The sequence below is a fragment of the Vidua macroura genome, chromosome 7 (genome assembly GCF_024509145.1).
Source record: "Vidua macroura isolate BioBank_ID:100142 chromosome 7, ASM2450914v1, whole genome shotgun sequence".
Lineage (NCBI taxonomy): Eukaryota > Metazoa > Chordata > Aves > Passeriformes > Viduidae > Vidua > Vidua macroura.
In genome coordinates, this window is record NC_071577.1 from 23,893,004 (window position 1) to 23,914,347 (window position 21,344).

The 21,344-nt window shown below is 36.5% G+C and overlaps 1 protein-coding gene across 6 annotated transcripts in view; it reads right to left on the minus strand.

Moving 5' to 3' along the window:
* Nucleotides 1–21,344, minus strand: part of SLC4A10 (solute carrier family 4 member 10) — a 187,066-nt gene that overhangs the window by 60,493 nt on the left and 105,229 nt on the right. For all 6 annotated transcript variants that reach the window (XM_053982049.1, XM_053982052.1, XM_053982048.1 and 3 more), the window contains 2 exons: nucleotides 12,767–12,905; nucleotides 5,663–5,823 (listed from right to left, as the gene is read on the minus strand). In XM_053982049.1, coding sequence (XP_053838024.1) covers nucleotides 5,663–5,823; nucleotides 12,767–12,905 — 300 coding nt within the window. The remainder of the gene's footprint in view (nucleotides 1–5,662; nucleotides 5,824–12,766; nucleotides 12,906–21,344) is intronic.

A 21,344-nucleotide genomic window follows, 5' to 3' on the forward strand; every position in this document is an offset into this window, starting at 1 on the left:
GCTATTACAGTAACTGAGCTATAACTCATCACCACGTGTGAACTATTTACCCAGGCTGTGAATTACAGCACTGGGGTGCAGACAATTTGTATCAGTTCAAATGCAGCATGGCTCATGTGTGGCCCAGCTAAGAAAATTCCATCTGTCCCACCTCTAGAGTCGGCAAGGATGCAAAAGCAGGCTGGCTACTTCCACTCACTCTGGAGGGGTCTGTTACTCACTGCAGCTTTGTACAGAGACACGTGGCCAGACCCACGTGGAGTCCCCACAGGTCCAGGCAAATGGACAGTAAGGAGGCTCTCAAGTGCGGCAGCTGCTCGCTCCCCACTGCACCAGGTTTGCAATGTGCTCATCACTTCATGCACAGAATGTTCAGGTGAAACAAAGAATAAATTTATAGAAAACATACTGCATTTGTATCAAAATACCTGTGAAGTCCAAAAAGAAATTACTGGGCTCATTCTCCTGATGTAGATTGGCACAGACAGTTTACAGCAGAAACTGCATTCAGTATCTACCAGCAAGGGTGCTGGCATTCAGACTTCCAAATTTTATAACTGTACAGTTGTAGGACAAAATGAGAGATTAATGACAAAATACAAAAAACACAGGCTTCTGCGTGCATCACGATTGCAGTGATAGCTGATTACAAAACCTAACTTAAAAGCCAAAGTTATTCTGGATTGTGGTCATTGCCCTTAAAGACAGGGAAGAAAAAAACCAAGCAACCCTAATGCATCACTTTATGGAAGACAATCAGGTGGAGCACTGTCCTTTATCTTCATGGGTCTCTAAAGAGGAACCCAAATATATCCTTCCCTAGTGAGTCAGGCAGGAGCAGTAATATAAACAATTAGGATTCCTGGGCTGCACTTGTGAACCAAGACCCATTTGCATCATTTACAGTGGTGATTATGAACAAGCTAGCTAAGCTGGCAGATTTAGCAGTTCATCCAAGGGGGCAGAGCACTTCAGTGCTTCGAGACACAGATTCTGTTTCTAGTTTTACCTGAAATTATTTGGTTCAAATATTCAGTTAACATACTTGAAAAGAAAAGAAAGAATGAAAAATGTCTGCTTTTTAAAATAACAGTACATCAGTACATTTTACTGAGGAACAGGAGCAAGTATTGCATAAAACCATAAATTGCAGAGACAAGGCCAAAATTCCCAGCTTGCAGTTCAGAACTGCAGGCACAGTGAATGTCTCATAAAAAATAAATTTTGCAAGCTGAGATTGACTTCTGCAATCTAAAAAGATTCCTACAGTTGTGTTAACTTGGGAAAACACAAAACAACCACAGAAAAAGACAGTGCTACTTAGAAGTTGGTACAAGATCTACAATTTACCCACAGACAAAGGAACAAAACCTGACAGTTTCTCTGCAGAGGTTATTACCACATGCTAAGCTGAAAATAAATCAAACAAATGTGGAAAACTTGGTAAGCAAGAAGGTGAAAGCTGAACAAAAGACAAGTGTAGGGTCAAACAGAGAAGCAGATTACTCACAGGCAATCCTCCGCTTTATTACAGTGTTTGTAATAAAAGTTAAATGTACCATAAAAGCACTGTCAGAAACATAACACAGTGTGAGTGCTGCAGATGAAACAAGAGACTCCAGTGAAATAAAATTTCAACTTGAGCCAGTTAAAATATATGGTTATTATGGAATAATACAGCTTAAAGCAAACAAAGGTAAAAGAAGACTTGTTCAGATTGAAAGCTTAACATGATATTAATGAAATCAATACAACTGCACACTTGGAATGTAATGCCCTGAGTTGCTGAGCACAGAGCCTGGTGACCTCAATCACAAGATTAAGCTGTTACACAGATTGAAAATTCAGTCGTGATGAACATACAAAAGACTGCTTTGGAAAAAATAGTCAGATCTTGGGATTGGAAAGGAAGGGTCGATTTAAAATTTAATTTTAGAAAGAAACCATTATTATAATTAAACCATTTAAAATAAATGGGAATATTTCAAATATGTGCAAGTCACCAAAGCTCCACTGTGCAACAGAGGCCACAGTTTGTATTTGACAAGGTTTGACATTTGTTCACAGAACACTCCGCACAACTACAAGAATATGCAAGTTCTGTGGTTCATGCTGTAAAGAAAGTATTGCCATTAAAGGCTGGACTGAATAGTTTTTGAACCAAACAACAGAAAATGGCATCATATGTTAAATAGAGGAACCTTTTGGGTTCATTCAGTGGTTATAATCAAAAAACCAGATGGTAATCTGAGAATCTACATGGTTTCAAAGGAACTAAATGAAAATATCAAAAGAGAACATTTTCATCTGCCAACTTGAACAACACAGTGAAGCTGCTCTCTAATGGTACCGCCAGATTCTGGCAAATACAGCCTCAGGAGACAAGTTCCAAAATAAACTGTTTTGATTACATAGATTTTTCAGACTTCCTTTTAGCATATGTTCTATACAGAAGTGATCGATAAAATATTACTACATAATGTTCAAAGGAATTCCTCGTGCATGGAGTGCTAACTTACTGATACAGGAGTCACTGCAAAGACATATGAAAAATAATGTCACGTATTAGAAATAGTAATAATTCCCCTAAAATATGTGTAATAAAAATTGCATTTTTAAACGGGATAAAGTTCAGCTGAGGAACTGAGCTCTTTTCAAGAGAAGCAAAATCCATCTTACAAAAATTAAAAACAATTTGAAAAATTCAGGAACAACCATGCTGTTCTGATGTATGATGACAGTGTTGGAAATTCACCTCAGAAGTCTGTATTATAACAAGATGCTGTCTGCGATTTCAGCATCATAGGTATGAATAAGCTCTTTTACAACAAGGAAAATTGTGTGCCTGTCCAAAGAAATCACAATCTTGTAGGTGAAGTAATTTTTAAATATGACAGAATAAAAAAGATCTAATAGAGAATGGACATGCTGGAATAGAGGATGATTTTAAAATTCTCACCACATAAACAGTACCAAAATATTTTTACGCAGAACTGTCAGTGTTTCTAGGGATAAAATACAAAATACATGGTTCTGGAAACCATGCAAACATGAAAGGTGGCTTTCATCTGTACATTTTACCACAAGTCCATTAATGTTCTAAAATACACAGACTTTAATAATAGAAATTCTCAAGGGCTAAGCGCTAAGAGTTTAATGCCTTAGTGAGTGTTTATAGATTAAAAGCCTTGACTAAAACAAATAGGAATTCTTAGTCTCAATTTAGCAATAAAATTTAAGTACATCTCTTTCAGGATATGAAGACTGGCATTGCATTAATAGCAATGTAATTTGATATTGGAATATAGCCCAGATAGCGAGACATTACCAATAAATACACAGCACACATTTCTCGCTAACAAAGGCAAGTAAGAGGAAAGTACATGTACACAAGTAATGTATTTGTTCTCAAAAGATGATGCATTATAGCAATGCATCAAAAGATTGCCTTAAAAATTATCAGAAGATTGCCTTAAAAAAATCAAAAGCTTAAACTATGAATCAGAAGCAGAACAATTAAATTTAATTCAGGAGTACTCCTTAAAACTGTAGGGCATAACCTGTTTTCACAAACTCTCCTAAAGAAGAAAAGTTAAACAGCATTGCTACAGCACAAATAATATTAACAGAGAAAAGCAATTGGAGTAGCTACTTTATTTCTTGAGTCTTAAGCTACTTTTTTTCTTGATAGAAAAAAAAATAAATCTCTTCAAAGAAACCTGACAGAATGTGAGTAATTTACAGAACGATTCACTTGCCTAAAGCACCTGCTGCAAAGCTTTTTTTAAAAAAAAAGAATAGTTCATTGCTTATTGAATCTGCAGAGAAGGAAAAACATTATCTTCTCTCAAAGACCAAGCACAGCCCATGCAGACCTTGTCATGTGTCAGGTCACCTAACCAGAAAGGGATGCCTACCACTTCAAGCAAATAATACAATAAAATGCATCCAAATCTGCCACAACAACAGATACTTTTTAAATGAAAATGGTACATGCCATTTAATGAAAGTCATCCTAAAGCCTCTTCTCAGAATAGGTTTTCCTAATCAACAAACCAGGATAAGCCACAACTACGGCTGACTTATAATAGCATGAGGGTAACTCCCCAAATTCTCTACTGAAGAACAACTTACATCTGTGGTGAGTTTCAACGTTAGTATTACGAATGCGGAAATCCTTGGCCACCTTAACTGAAACAAAATCACTAAAACTAAGGATTGAGATTATAAACAGTAATTAATTTGGGCCTCACTATATTGGAAAATATACAATATCTTCCAAAAACAGGGAAAAAAAGGATGTTCACTGAAGTTGGGGTTCTTTTGCATTCATCCTTACTTTTTTTACCTACTAAAAAAACAATTCTGGAAGGGCTTTCTTAGCTGAGTACAGACAAAGTTGAGTGATTTCTGGATTAAGAATGTAAAAGTCAAGATTGAAAAACCCAGTGTACTATTTAAGCAAAAAAGTAATACAAGGACATCAAGCAGCTGACCAAAGTACTTCTTAATTTTTTTTAAATAAATAATAAAGCAACATACTGATAGACACCTTTGTTCATTCAAACTAGCTGCTTTTTATTCTCCATGTTTATCTTTTATCTTTATCAAGACAAATTTTCAAGGTCTAATTCAGTCTATGACTCATGGAAGAATCAGATCTCGGCACAGAGTAGAAACCCACACAACATTCTGCAGATTTGTATTAATAATATCTTGCATCAGTTTGACATAAACAATTTGGGAAAAATAAATACAAAAAGCAGCTACCACTATCTGAGCCAATTTTAATTCCACTGTTAAATATAGCCCACCAAACAATATCTCCCCTCCAATTTAAATAAGTAAAATAAATTTTACATGGGAGTTACATAGATTTATATATCATTCACAAAGCAGTTTTCTTGATAATCTTGAGTGTTAGAAAATTTTATTGCTTTGTCTTTTGTATCTTTCCTAAACTAGTTACAGTCTTTAAGGGAAACAGCAGGAAAGCAGGAAATGGCATTTAGTCTCAATCTCACTTATACTTTTGGGAGAGAAGACTCATCCATTATGTTTTGTCTTGCTCACACAAACTGTAGAATTGCAACTGCCAAATAAACTTCTATTGGAAAAAAAAATGCACTCAACTTTATCTTAAGAAGTTTATGTACCTAAAACATATTTTTAAAACTTACATTGTATCCTTACTCCTGATTTCATTCTCAGCTCAGAGACATGTCTGTTTTCATGTAACTTAATTGCAATAAATACTTCCCTATATTTTGGGTTTTTTTTTTTTTATCTAGATTGCCTGCAATTAGCATAGCAGTAGATTAAGTTTGTGAAAGTTAGCACACGCCTCGTTCACGTGAGGCAGCATAGCAGGAGCAGAGAACATGCCAGCTCTAATTAAATAGAACCAAACTGCCCTCTTTCTTCCATTTTAATTCTCCTCTTTATTCAAAAACTGATTCTTAAAGAGGCAGATTCCACATAAAAAATATAAATAGAATATTTACTAACTGTGCCAGACATGAGTTTCTTTTCTAGTACATTGAGAAAAATATTTCCTAGGAGTTTCTAAACGGAACTGATTATTATGCAATAGCTTTCTTGGTAAGCATTTAGTTTTTATTAAATAATTTTCATAACCAATACATGAAACATTGATACATACCTGCAATTTCTTCTATGGAGTTAGCTCTCATGTCCAAAAGAACTGTGCCATTCAGGATGCAGCTCCTCAGCTCAAACAAGCTATGAAGTGACAGTGTGGCAACATAGGGTTTGCTCCACCTCTCTCCCCCATCCTCTACATCTTCTTCAAACTTCAACCACCTATACAAACAATCAATTTTATAACTCCATTGTGCATAAGAAATGAAAAATTAATTACCTCTATGGATGCTGAAATACAGACAAAGATGTTAAACACGTCTTTAGATTTCACTTTATTCTTCCTTTTTAGGAAATATGAGAAACTTTTGTTGCCTATTCTTTCCATATAATGCTGTATTATGTCATTTTTGAGGTTAAGTTCTGACCACAGAGATGAAGAAAAATATATTAAGCAATTATCTTTGCACTCTACAAGAACTTTGACTAATTCTTTCGCATACAAAGATATTTCTGTGATAGAATAACAAGTTGTATGAAAAGGAGTCTGGAGAAACTTCAGTAATGTAAAAGGATATATGAAACTGGCATGAAAGGATCAAGTCTTTTGTTACCATCCAGCCAGATGAACTTGCTTGGGACTGAATTCTCTATTGAAAAATATTGCACTTAAAATGTTAAAAGAATATTAAACGAACAAACAAACAAACATCTGAGAAGTCACACAGGGATGTTGCTGTGTGGAGCCCTGCAACCCACCAGCCTAGCAAGGTTTGAACAGCTGCAGGCACAGCACACACCTGTACTGCTTGACTCTACAGCTCTCAGCTGTTTTATAGGGACATGGCAGCAGAGAAGTCAAGCAGAGCCTCACATCTGTACAGCATCTTCACACATTTCCAGACAGCAGGGAAATGTAAAGCCTTAAGACCTCTAAGGCTGAGGAATTTCCAGTTTTACCAAGCCTCACAGCCCAGCAAAGCAGCTATCACTGCTGTCCTCTTCTGTTCCTGGGCCACATGTCTAGCTCTGCTCCTACTTGTAAAATACACAAGTGTACCCACAGTTTAGACACTTTCCTCCTTTCAGTCCTTGTGTACCAAGTTCTTCCCCTTTTGCTGGCATCCTGCAAGCAGCCACCACTTCACTGACCCACTCATCATCAGCATATCTGCTCCCTTCCTGATGTATTCAATTTCTTGGAACTGTCCCAGCTGCCTTCTAATCATTCCCTCATTATTCATAGAGACAATTTGCCTCAACTCCTTGGGTTGTTCAAAATCTCTCCACTGTCCTATGTCTACCCTCTCCTCCTCTTTGTATCTAAACATTTTCCCTCCATTTCCTCTGTGAGGAAACTGGCCAGGTTCTGTACCTTGTCTTTGCCCATGAGAACTCTTTACTCTTCATCAAACCTGTTTCCCACCCCCTTTGCTGAATTCTCTTTTCCCTTCCCAGCCCATCCCCTTCACCTTTGCATTCCTCCAGAGAAGCAGCAAGGAGGACACAGCACAAAAATTTGCTTCCACAAAGCCGAACCATGAAATTGAATTTGCATATGCAAATGAGATTTTCCAAATAAATTTTCAAAACCAGGTCCAAAGGGACATTAAACACAATTTAACACACTTCTCCCCATCAAATTAAAAGTGATGCTTTTAAAGGGAGGCCTACAACAACTCAGAGAAGAAGCATGTGAGAAGGAAAAATAATTCTTAAATTTTTTTCATTTTGCAATTACACTTGAACTCCCTAAGAAGAGGCTGCTCCTATCTTGCTAATGGCACTATTGTTTCCAAGCTGAAAAATGTGCCGTACCTATTTGTATCCACAGGATCACAAATATAGTGCATTTATTGTCCTGTTTAAACCATCTCCCAAGACTCTGCAAAATACTTACATTTTTCTCTTCTCAAACCTCCATTTTCATGCATGTTTCTAATCTCTTTAGGAGATTTAGAAAATCTTTATGCTTGAGTATTCTTAATTATTTCTGTTATTATGTATTATTATTAGTGCTTATTATTTCTATGCTTAGCTTGCTATATCTCTTATGCTGATTCAGAAAAAAAAATTAAAAATTATGCTCCATGTATTCTAAAAACAATGATCCAAGCACAGAGTTTGACAAAATATCATCAGAAACCTCATACTGTCATTACCCTTTGATCATGTAAGTCAGTCTTCAACATTGCTTATCTGATTATGCTGCTGCAGTCTGTCCTAGATATTTCCTAATTTAAATCTACTGACCAGTTGTAAACAGATTTTAAAAGACCAATAAAAGACAAACATGTTCTTAAAAGTCTGAGACAGGTGACCGGACAGAGGCAGTCGTATTATCAGAGCTTGTAACATACTAGGGACACAGAAGAGAAGTCTAAATCATGAAAATAGCTTTAATTAGAGTTTATAGTGTCAGGCATTAAAGCTTACACATTGGTGCATAAAAATCCATAGGAAACTATTGCTATTGCTCAAATAATTACACTTGCCATGTGATCATCTGGGTTTCCATGAACTGGAATAGTACATTGTATGGGTTGCACCCCATTTCCTGCTGCTGCTGCAAGTTAGGTGTTTAAACACATTATCATACATTGTTACTCAATTGAGCCAACAGGCCAGGATATGGAATTAAATCATGTCCAGCTGACAGCATTCTATGTTTGGAATAAATTTCTATTTTGATTTTAATAAGCATATCTTAAGTTTATTAATCATCAAGAGACTATCATCATACAGTTTATCACCTTTTGTCTTTTCCAAAATATTCCTGTTATTTCAGATAATCCTTATTTAACATATCAAATGAAAAACAGTAGCAGTAAAACATAAAACAACTCTAATCTTATGCAGAGTCTTTCAATTATAAGTGTTCAGTAGTTTTAAAAATCATAATACTATTTCATCAATCCTCTGAATTCGTGAGCAAGGCTCCATGACAGAAATGGCTTTGAAATACAAACTCAGGCATAGATCCCAATTTGCCAATTTTTTACTCCTTTTAGTTTCCCAAAGACAAATTTAAATACATTTACTTTTGCAGTTAACCCCTTAAATTGGTATGATTGAGAGATAAAAGCCTTTCGTAGTTTCTTGGGAAACACCACTGGTCCCTATTGAGCTCATGTCACACACATCCCATGTGACTGGAACATATCTGGAGCTATCTCTGCTATGTCTCATTGCATGGAAGAGCACTTTCATCCTTCCAGCTTTCTTTTACTGGTAAAGACTGGCATAGGTCTACTGATAACACAGTTTAGATCCTCTGATAGAATGCTTGCTAGGAAAAAATATGCCAACAAGAGTTTCAGCAAGGCATGTTACTATAGGAAAAATATTACTCAGGCTAGTGTGTGTACACACACCTTATGTATGTGTCCTAGCCTCTAAAACCATCTTCATCACTTTCTCAGGCATATGCTTCATTTTAGACACAGTTACTGCAGCTTCTGCACAATATGAATTGGGTGACTGTATTTTATCTATTTTGTAGTGTGGTGTGTCTGCAGCAGAGAGATGGAGTATGTACTCACAACCCATTAACTCATCAGTAAATGGTTTTAATGTAATCTTTCAATCTGTACAAATTTCCACATGAGCTTGTGCCTGCCCACATCAATTTGAAAACCAACCAAAGAACACAAGCATGTCAGGAACAAAGCAGGAGTGAGAAACTTATGTTTCTTGTGACCCAGTTTCTTTGGACAAAAGTTTAGATCCAGGGAAAATTCATTACACTTCCTAACTTTCCCCAAGCCATCAATTTTCTAGTCACTATTGACAATTTACTTTCTAAACTATGGACACACTATTTTCCTAACTGTGTATTAAAATTTAAGCTTAAGCACTTTCCTCCTGGTTCCAAGGTTCTTTCTGTTTTCCTCCTTACTACATAATTTTTTCTGCTCCATAAAGATAGTGATATTCTCCAGATATTTTTGGTTAATACTAGCAGATAAATGAGTCCCAAAAGTCTGGGTAAAACTTGCTACAAATCAGGCACCACTTTCCAGCCATGACACATGAACTGCTTTCCCAACAGCTGCACCTTGCAGCTACACTATTTGGGTGTATAAAATAAATCCAACTGTTACACTTCAGCATGTTTCTCCACAAACTTACCAGATTTTTTTTTTTTTCTCCAGAATAGAAACTGTGCATCATCTCCATAGAGAATGCATGACTGTACAGCTGGGCCACATACAAAAATTGTTCTAAGAATGACTATTGATTTTAAAAGGTATGTGTTTCTTCTGGCTTGAAATCAATTGATGGAGGAAAAAAAAATAATTTTACCCCTGCATGAACATAACCAAGCTATTCATTCCATTCTGGTCACTATCTAATTCCATGGATGGGACAGTCTAAATCAGATTCTGGAACAGAAAAGTCCAGTGCACTTTCAATCAAAATGAAATTACCAAGATACAGATGTACTTCATCAGAGTCAACCCAACACTTCAGTCCAGGTGCACCAAGTGCAGAGCTTGGTGAAATGAATGCATAACCATTTAGTGCTATCACTCTCATTAAATGTAATTAATCTCTACCTGAAACTACATCCAAAGCCAAACAGTAAGATTTATAAATATTTCCAAGTGACATTTTGCACACAGATGAAAAATATACAATAAGCCTGGAACAGCCACAAATTCAGGTTGTATCTTCTCCATACCATGCTTTTAGTCAAATCAATAATTTTGAAGTCCTGACTCAACCACAGGTATTTAAAGTGACCCACTGCATTAGTTTCTAAGCACATGATCTTGCATATTAAACACCATCCCATTTCTATTACTCTACTCAATGCCACTTGGTTCTTTGTGTATGATACCTTTATCTAGAGGAGTACCTCTACTTCTAGAGAAATACCTTCTAATTTCTTATTATCACCAAGTTTCCTTATTATAATCCCATTTTTTAATTCAATAATAAATCTATTTACTAAGCCTAATTCCTCAAAAGCTAGCTGTCACTACCTTTCACACTAATAGTATAATCTCTCAGCATGGCCTGCTGCACCTCTTCAAATCGTTCCTGACCTATTACAATTTCTACACTATAATGCAGTTTAAGTAATACATTCCCACTGCTGTACCATATCAAATGCTTTACTTAGAAGAATTTAGATCCACTGTTTTTTCTTTGTCAGAAAAAACAAAAATCAATTATCTGATTAAAGAGCATTATTAACTTAGTCTGACATCACATACCACTGTACAGCATTTTATCCAATTTTCCACTTATCTCCAAGTCTATAATTTTTCTTTCCTTCAAGCATTGTATGGCTCTGAAATTGGACTATAAGGGCTCTGTTTGCCCCCATCATTTTTATCCTTTAATAGTATTGCTGTGTTTGGATTAGTACAGCACACCTGACAGACTCACAGAGAGGCAGGAATTGCCCTACCCATTAAATAAGTGTTCTTTCTCCTTTCTGGGATGGAAATTATAGCACTCTCTTATTTGCACAGAGAAGCACTTTGAGTCTTATCTCCATTTTGAATTTGGTCATTTCCTTGCCATCTCTTCCTTTTCTAACCAGTCACCCCATGTCAAATGCAGTCTGAAATTAGGGTATCCAAACTGAAAAAGACCATTTATCTTAGCCAGTTCTTTCCACACAGCAGCCCCACTCTTCCTTTCTTTCCATCTTACTGCTAAAGCTAAAGAAAATTTTACTATTAGCTATTATGTCATTCTTGTATTTTCTGAGCTCCAAAAATGTAGTTTTCTTGGCTGTTTTCCTCCTGCCTTTTTTCAACAATATCATTTCTATTAAACATTTTTAATTCTTCGTTTCACAAACAATTGAGAAGGGTGTACATATAGACAGATCAACTGATACAGAAATTTATTTCACCTACTCTTTTTGAATTCTATCTTCATCAGAACCACTTGCTGACAGAAATTGTTAAAATTTTCATAAACATAAATCTTTGATAATTTGCAAAGGGATTTTTTTAAAAGTTGAGCTAAAGTTGCTGTTTCCCTGATTAAAAATAACATAACACACAGTGATTTTTACTTTTTAATTTCAACAGAAGTTAATACCCCTCCTAGAGAGGTTCTATGTATTCCTAATCAGTATGAGAACATTGCAGATGATTACCTTGATTAGATTTTCTCTCTCTGAATATTAATAAGATTATTTAGGAACATTACTGCCTTCCTTTTGCAGCACAATCCCCATATGAGAATTTTCTACACATAAAAATCTATATTTAGCATCTGTCTATGCTGCCTATGAACAGATAATGGAAGGGAAGGTCATAGAAAAGTTTTGGCCCTCTGGGAAAGCAGAAATTTGCAGTAAAATTAGAAAGAAAACTACCAGCCGTGTTCATGTCAGACAGCCCAAAAACATAGTTATCCACAAAATCCTTCCAGAAATTTTGCAATTTATATTCCACCAAATATATATTATTAAACAGACTTTTGGGCACCATTGAGGAACACTGTCAACAACTGGCAGGGAGAGGAAGAACTAAGGTTTCAAGACAAAAAATAAACCAAAGATTGTCGTAAAATGTAAATTATTAATGAAACTAAGCAAATTATCTCCCATTTAAATGCTCAAGGAAAAAAATATACAATTAAAAGAAAAGTTCAATACCATTTTTATCTTTTTCACACCAGAAATATATCCTAAAAATCTTTCCCACTAATTTTGCAGAAATAAAATAATCCAACACTGAATACTCATTCTCAAAATAAATTGTTCATGGAGACTTAGAATACGCAAAAGTTCTATTGCTCAAAAAGTAATCTCATTCCTTGCTTTAATCTTTTTATAATGGTTCCCTTATCAGTTTCTTCAGGATTCAAACAAAATATGAAGTTAGAAAGACTCTTTGAATTAGAAGATAAAATATGAATTGACCCACTGATTTTTAATTCACATATATGGTATATTTACTTTTTTTTTCCCATCAGAGTTCACTCTGACCTATATTTATAAATCCTAATGAAAATATTTGGCTCTGGGAAATGACAAATGCTGTTGTAATACTAGCAGACTAAGGATTAAAATTCTGGTTTTATTTAAGCTTTATATCCAAAAGCTGTCCCTGAGCTTGCTACAGCTTTGAAATCATTCCTCAATACACCAGCAACCAATACCTACAGATGATTTTTAAGTTATAAAAATGCTCACCTTGCTGTCTCCCTCCACTCTGCATCCTCTCCTTCACGCCAACAGATCTCATCAAGCTCAGTGAAGAGATCATGAGGAATGTGTTCCTCATCATCATCTTCTGTTCCAAGAATAAACTGCACCCTTTGTGATGGAGTATCTGGAGAAAAATAAAAATATCAAGTCCAAACCACCAGTTTTCTTGCCCTGAGAAAACAAATTTTATGAGATTATCCAGATGTTTTCACGCATATCACGTACTGCCACACAAAAAAAAAATTACAGTTCAGCTGTAAGAACATTCAATTCCACGCAAACCCATTCAGATTGAGATCTCTTCATTTACTGTAGTTGTCAAGTCCACTTTTCAAAAAACTCCTCCAAATATATAACCTGATGTATAGGAAAAGGGTGTATTGGAAGCTGGAACGGTATCTCCGAGGAAGAAAAAAAAAAACAAAAAAAAAAACAAAAAAAAAAAAAAAAAAAACCACACAGAAAGTAGCACAGATAAAGCTGAATAAAGCTGATAAAAGTCTCTTACTCCAGTGTTAGGAAAATCTACTTTACCACCTCGTAAGTCTACATCTGCAGATCTATCTCAGGTCACAAAGATAGAATACTAAATGTGAAATCTTTGCTGTAGGAGAAATAATCCAAATGAAACCTGCCTAATGTGAATATACAATTGCAGACTTGACCCTTGCCCCTTTGTTAACTCTTTCTACTTGGTTAGGCTGCTAGAGATACACGACTTCTTAATCTGTCCCAGCTTCCTCATTTTATTCTTCCTGTCTTCCCTTTCAATACTCTTACTGATTAATTTTCTTCATAACCTTTCAATGCAGATGGCTAAATATATTTTTGAAGACATACTATTGGTTTTTTTCACTCAAAAAATTCACAGAATTCACAGAGCATCTTAAAGTACATGTATATTCAATGTTCATAGCTCAAGTGCTGTATTGAAAAAATCCTATATCCTATTTGGTTATTTAAATGCAAATCTCAAATGAACAAACTCTGATGAAGTGCAGTCTCTCTAGCAATACATAGCTGCTTTTTCTGCTAATGTATTTTAGATTCCTGAAAGGAACTGGAAGTCCTTTGTGAGAGTTGAGAGAGGCCAGGCTGCCAGTCAACTGAAAAACTGATTATCCAGCAGAACAGCTCAGTGATTCCTTGAACATTGTCTAAATGAAGTTCAGTTCTATAACATATTTGTAAGACAAGCTATGGTATTCCATCTAACAGCAAAGAGCATCACTGCACAGGGACCTAAAGCTCTTTGAATATTGGAAAATAATGAGATGATAGCACCCATTGAGTGCTAATTAAAAAAGAAAACATAGCTGTGATCCAAACAAATGAAATGGGCCACTGACATGGAAAATTAAATTCAGCAATAGAGATACCTTCTTGATAGCAGTACCAAACTTGCTATAGCAATGAAACACAAACAATACATGACAGTTTTCACCTAATGTCTATTTGCTTTAACAGAGTGTAAAGATCTAGTGCAGTAAAGCCCATTGACTCCTTCACAAAGCAAGGAAATTAAACCCAAGGAGAAATACAGGAGAGAAGGAAGAGATATTTGGACTCAGGTACTACAAAAAAACAGAGGATGGAACTGCAGGAGGTACAGCTAAAGGAATTACTTCTGGTGAATCACTGAAGAACAGCAAGAAACTCCTCCACTTTACCCTTTCTTTGCTTTCTCTTCTCTCTCACTGTTCAGTCCTCTTTTTTCTTTAAAAGCATTCTACTTTTTTCTTTAAATCTGAGACAAGAAAGTACATTCCAGTTAAGAAGTGTGCAATTTCTTAAAACTAATTTCCAGAAAGACAAAATTCAGTGAGATATGAACTTAGAAAGGATTATGACTACTAACAGAACACATAAAACAAGCTACTTTGGTAGAGAGCTGGACTGCAGCTAGAATCTGAGAATAAGCATTGCCAGGAACATCCTGTACTCTTGATAAAATCAGCACTACAACTGATTTACAGCAACTGCTACTGTTAAGTAATAAATGAGCAGTGTTGCACAGCAGAGCTGCAGCTCTGTGACAGTTATGATCCTCATGCAAATGCATGCTTTCAGCGTGGGAAGAAAAACAGAGGATCAGACACCTCTTGAAGTCAGGTGAGCAGTAACAAGGAATCACCTCACTGCAGTAATTTGCTCTTACTGGGTCTTCTGTGTAACAAGCTACTTGACTGACAGCAGTGAATCACAATCTTTCACGTTGAAAAGACATCTAAAATCATCAGGACCAAGCACTGCCAAGTCCACCACCAAACCACACCCCTAAGCACCACATTTATAGAAATTATGAAATATGCACTAAATTATCTTCTTCCTTGTTAACTAAGCAGTAAAAATAGCAGCTAGATTCTTTCTTTACTGCTGTGATTTCTATTGATATTTGAAACCTGTAAGTCACAGCTTCATTTTCAGACAACAAGCTGAAACTGAAAAAAAATTATCATTTGCTTTATGATACAATAATTTTATTTCAAGGACAAAACCCTAAAAGAAGTAAACAACAGAAAAACTATAATAAAAACAACAGATCTGTTGGTTCCACTTATAAAACTGAATTAACAGGACTATTCATGAGCAATGCCAGATAGATTTGGCTCATATTCATAGGATTAATAAATATGTCATTAATAAGTTATATAGAAAATGAGTAATATGTGATTCAAAATCTTTATGGAAGACTACTTCAATTGCTGACTATCAAACTGTGATAACTTAATCCTCAGTGCAGAAGCATAATATTTGCAAACTAGGACACAATGTTTTCTGCAGTCTAGGCAAACAAAAATTGGCTTGAATATTATTTTTGTCTATCCCTACTTCAAGTAGCACAGCCAGCATAAAAAAAAATCCTTCATACTATTATTGCTATTTCTAAAAAGTAATGAGAACAATCTAGATTACTCTTCTAAAAAAATTAATGACTGAGATTAATCGGTTACAGTAGTATTTCTATCACTGTAATTGTTTTATATCAGAGTTATCAGAAGCAACATGAATTTAAAATTTCACAAGAAGCAGCTGATGATTCTCCCAAGTAACTTGTTCATCACCAATTCAGGAAATCCTCCATGACCAGCTAGAACAGGGTAGAAACCTAGTGCACAACAGGAGCTGGAGTACCATCAACAAGCACTCCTATGTGGCTAATGAGCAGTCTCAGTCAGGAAAATGGAAGCAGCTTTGTGATTGCTGTGGCTCCACCAGCGCCTCTGTTTTATCCCTGGGTTTCTCTGGGCTTGTGCTCATTTCATATGTGCAGCACTTGCACCCAAACTACCTCTGATACCTCAAATTCATTGCATGCATGCAAATTCTGAGTATTCCACATTTAAAAGTCTGGCTCATTCCACTGGTCTAATAAAAGGGTAAAAATTAAGACTGGCAGTTAAGCTATTGTTGTACACACAAATTCAAAGCGGGACTCAGTGCTGCAGAAAGGGAGTGACCCTGCAGAAACGTGGTATATTGATCTATATTATGACACCTTGTACAGGCATCAACATCCCTAAAACAAATGCAAGATGTGGGCACAGACATACCAAAAGAGCAGATTTGAAAGCCAGAATTTCTAATAACCTAATTCCCAGAGGGAAACGAAGAGCTGCTCCCTGGAACAGTGCTGAGTGCAGGTAGTGGCAAACAGCATCCCACAACACCATCCCACCTTGCAAAACACAAGTAGAAAGGAATCATAACTGGCATTTCCCCCATTTAGAACATCCCCAATTGCAACCACAACTCTGGGTTAGGGCTGCTCCCTCTTGCGTAAGGGAAGAAGGTAAAATCAAGACTTGGTCTGGGGTGACAAAGGAGGATCACTCTCAGTCCCTTCACGTAAATTCAGCCCAGCAAACATTCTGTTCCACTACACCAGTCAGAGTAACCCACATCTCCTAACTGAGTGCCCGGGTTTCACTGGGACAAACCTCCCTGCCATCAGGCAGAACTGCACACAATCTACCAGGTGATATCACAAGCAGAAAGACAGCTTTCTGTACATATAAAATGTATCTAAATTCTGTCTTCTGTTCTTGATAAACTCTAGAAAGAGTGCAAAAATGTATTTCTAGTAACACTCCCTGTATTTCTCAGCCTGTCAAGACTGGTAGAATTAGTAGGCAAATACTTCTTACTGGGGTCAGCAGAAGAACGAGTAAGAGATTACTTTTTCCACATTAGAAAACATGCTAACTATTAAAATAAAACTTGCATTACAGAAATTCACATATGATAGTAAGCAACATATACAAGATTTAATCCATGCTTTGTGCTCTTGTACATCCACATTAAAATAATATTAAATATGCAAACTATTTTATTAATTACTCACTGCACAGGACAAACAGCAGACTGGGAGTTAACAAGTGTAACACAGTTGACATTAATAACAATCCCTCACAAGCCAAGGGGAAATGGTATGGAAAATTCACAGGAGCAAAGAAAAGAAAGGATCATTTCAGACACAAACATTCATCATCCTCCTGCTTTTACTCACCACAGAAGTGGTGGATGGGGACTCTCCCCTAACCTCCTTCTTTTGCAGATTGGACCCTGCCCTTAGCTCAGCAATCAGTACAGGTAAGGATCATAAATTCAATTTTATTAATTAGAAAACTTAGTAAAAGTTTAAACTGAATTTGCATAACTAAAGCTCACATAAAACAGCAAACAGCCATACAGAACACTTCTGAAAGTCTCTTCACAGACCTCAGAAATCACATGTTGCATTGCGAAGAAGTATTTCTTTGATTATTCTCTGGCATTTTATCCCTGCAGGTACAATCTGCTTCAGGTAATTATCCTAGCATTTTCTTGACATCAATTATTTTCATCAGCCTGGGGCTATGGCAAATAATCATATCTTTTGGATCTGACAATATGGACAATTCCAAATCTTTAATTATCTTCTTTTTGCTAGATTCTTAAAACTGCAGTTATGATACATTATTTTAATCCAGATTTGCAGCAATCTATGTCACAGCTGCCCAGAGATTCAAATTTCTGAGTTCATCGTTCATCATACAAGCCTATACTTAACAGTAGGTGAATTCTCTTAACAGCCATACTCTTTACAAATAATTAAATTTACCCCACTAATAACCCTTCAGCACTTGAGTTTAGGTACCAAATATATCCAACTGAGTCTTTCAGATTTACTTTCTTCAGGTCTTTCAACTAACCAAAAGAAGCCTCACTTTGCAACTCACTTTTTTTGCCTGCATTGCCTTCAGAGCCTTTCCTGAGCTGTGCGTGCAGTCCTGTCAGACACACCTCCAGGGCTGCTCCGCTTGCCTTGCCACATCCAATATCATGAATTACAAATTTAAGCCTCTTTAAAACTAGGGATTACTATATCCAGATTTCTTACAAGAATAAACCAAACCTTCCACAAGCTTCAACAATGTCTACTTGTACAGGACACACATGAGGCTGTAATCAAACCCCAGCTCTCACAGCTGTGTTCACTTCAACCCTCAACAAAACCTGTCCTTGAAGACACCCTGTACAAAGCCAAAGTGTTCTTATTCCACAATTTTAAAACAGCTACTTAAGTATCTTTAACTCATGAGTATCAAAGAGCTGTTTCGTTGGTTACAGGCAAACGACAAACATCAAAAAAAACACAGAAAACTGCCACTAAAATCCACATGCACCCAAGCAAGTACAGCTCCACCAGCCAAAGGGAAATCTGCACCATCTTTCAGTGCCACCACGACCCACGGCACTGATGGAGCCTCGTGGCCCTGCAGCTCACAGGGGCTGGCACCCATTGCCCTCACAAGCAGCACCAAGGAGATGCCCCAGGCTAGAAAGAGCTTTTTTTTAATCAAGTAAGTTTTAATTTGCATCAATTCCCTAATTTAATTCACAAAGCAGTCACTATACTTCACCCCACAATGAAAACTGTGGAAAAGGGGAGCTTAAGGCTGAAATGAAATTGGGCCTTAATTACAACAGCAGCACTTCAGCTGAGAACACTAAACCTCTGCAGTAAAACACATAGCACTACTGCATTTTTAACTAAAGTGGATAAATTCACTGAATTTCTCCTTCTCTTCAAACAGAAGAAACTTAAGAGACAAGGTGGTGAAAACCTAGACCACTGAAATTGCTTAGCTTACAATTTTTACTACCCAAAAAATCCTCCTAATGTGCAAACCATCAAATCTGTAAATTGTGCCATTACAGCCACACCATTATTGCAAAATGAAAACACCTTTTACAACCTCATCTCGTTAAGAGGCAACAGACAAGAGCTGTCTCATTAAGAGACAACAGCAAGAATCAGGTGTAGGGAAAACAAAACCCAAACCTGAGTAACTGATCTGTGTCCCTAAATGACAGGACTCTCATCCCACTAAGTACATATTCTGCATATTATTTATCTAATCTGGAGTTATCGCTGAATTTGTACACTGAGAACACTTGGGTTATTTTTGAAAAGTGACAGTAGGAGATAAAAAAAAAGCTAATGAGCCAATGTCAGAATGTTCTAGAAAATCTATTCTCTGCAGAAACCTTTCCAGAAAGTAGCTGGTACAGCTTTCCCAGACAGGATTCAAAGGGATTACCAGGAAGCTTCCCCCTATTGTCATTACATGACTAGAGGTATTTTCTACCCATGCTGATACACAGAAAACACTTAAAGGTATTGTTTTTTACTGGACAGGAACCAGGTGGCACCTGTGACTCTGCATGGGGCCCGCCGAGCCCCACAGCACAAGGTGCTCTGCACAGCTCCCTGGAGCAGGGACAGCAGAGCAAGGGCTGCACATGATGGCACTGTACAGATAAAGTTATAAATTATACAGTTATAGATTATGACACAAAATAATGCTTTATCCGATGCTGGGTTAACTGAACAGTGAGAAGCACTTCATGTCTGAATATTTCAGGTCTTGTTCCAGAATCTCTATTATTCAGTTGTTGGATCTTTTGCTTTTATTATATCTCCTTTCATACTTCACTGCTTCAAAACACTGCTAATTTATTCTCTTGTATCATAAAAATCCTTATGTATTTTTCTGAGTTACTTCAAAGCACTGTTTTCTATCAGTTGGTCTCACAGTGCTTATTTTCTCCATCTTCTTGCACCTGCTCATCAAAATGTTTTTTCTTTCCCCTCCTCCCTCACAGTCCCCAAGCATACAGCCTTCTACTATTTGGCAGAAATGCATTAAAGGGTGTCAATAGAAAGATGGAGCTAAGCATTTCTGCTTGCTCAATTAAATCAGAATGATTTATAAATTATGGACTAGTTTGGATCTACTCTCTCAGGTAATACAGTCTCTCATATTGAGTTGCATATCAAAAAAAGGAAGTGTACTTGTCTTCCTTCGAGCTTCCTTCAGTTCTGGTTACTGTTAGACACTTGTAGTCATGGGGAAGGACAGCTAAGAAGCTTACTGAAGTTTAGTAGGTTCAGATTTAGTGTGGGAAGTATCTGTTGCTCCCTCTGTGCAAATAAAGCACAGAAAAAACATGCTTATATTCTCTCTAAAGGCAATGCTTCTCCCCAGGCAGCACAGCAAGTTGTCTGAAACTCCTGTAAGGACAAACCATAGTAAAAGAAGCAGGTGTATATAGACTACTATTAATCTCTGTATTTCTTCTGCCTGTTCTGTATGTGCTTAACCTCACCATCAGTGTAGTGTTTTAAGATTTGCCTTAATTATGCAAATCCCTTTCACTCTTGTCTATAGAATGCCACATTCCTGCCTGGATGGACCAATGTCAAAGCTCAAAATCTGTTTCACTGGCCCAACTTCCAGGAGTCAGAGAGACAAAGGGGAAAACCCCCAGAATTGACTATTCAGATAATTATTCAGGGTGAAAAGACTGGATAGTTCCAGATTTGTGGTTCTATCTTTGGATTCTTTGAATTGTTATCAACGAAGCACTTTGAAGAATATCTTCAGCAGTACGAATCCAGAAAAGATTTCCACGTTTCTGGCCTGTAACTTGTCTGTCAAGTGACACCATTTAGACACACCCTTTAATTGGTAACTATAAGTGACTATAAGTCACTATAAGTGACTTTATAAGTGTAAATGTGACTTTAAAAACTGCAGATCTGTACTCATTTCTTGAGATACACCAGAGGACGAGTGCATCAAACTACAAATCTACTTCAATACTATCTTTTTTTCCTATTACTGCTATTTCACCCTCAGAGATCTTTGAACATAGGCTGATTTACCTAACACAGAATTATGCTGAACATTGCATTTTATTGTATGCACAAATGTCAAAGACAATTAAGAACAGATTCAGTCATTAATTTCTTTTTGACATTAAGAAGGACACAAGCCTAGGTCTCCAGAAGTTGAAAGAACAGAGCTAAGTTCTCAGCCAAAATGTATCACATACTGGCACTTAAATAAAACCAGATGACTCAACAGAAGACACTGTTTCATAGTTCAAGATATCTCACTTCTTGGCTAATGTAACTTTCAATTGTTTCTTTTTAATCTGACTTTATATGTATATATGCATATTCTTTTTGAAAACTGTTTTAATAATTTATGAACTTTGTTTTTTTCCAAGA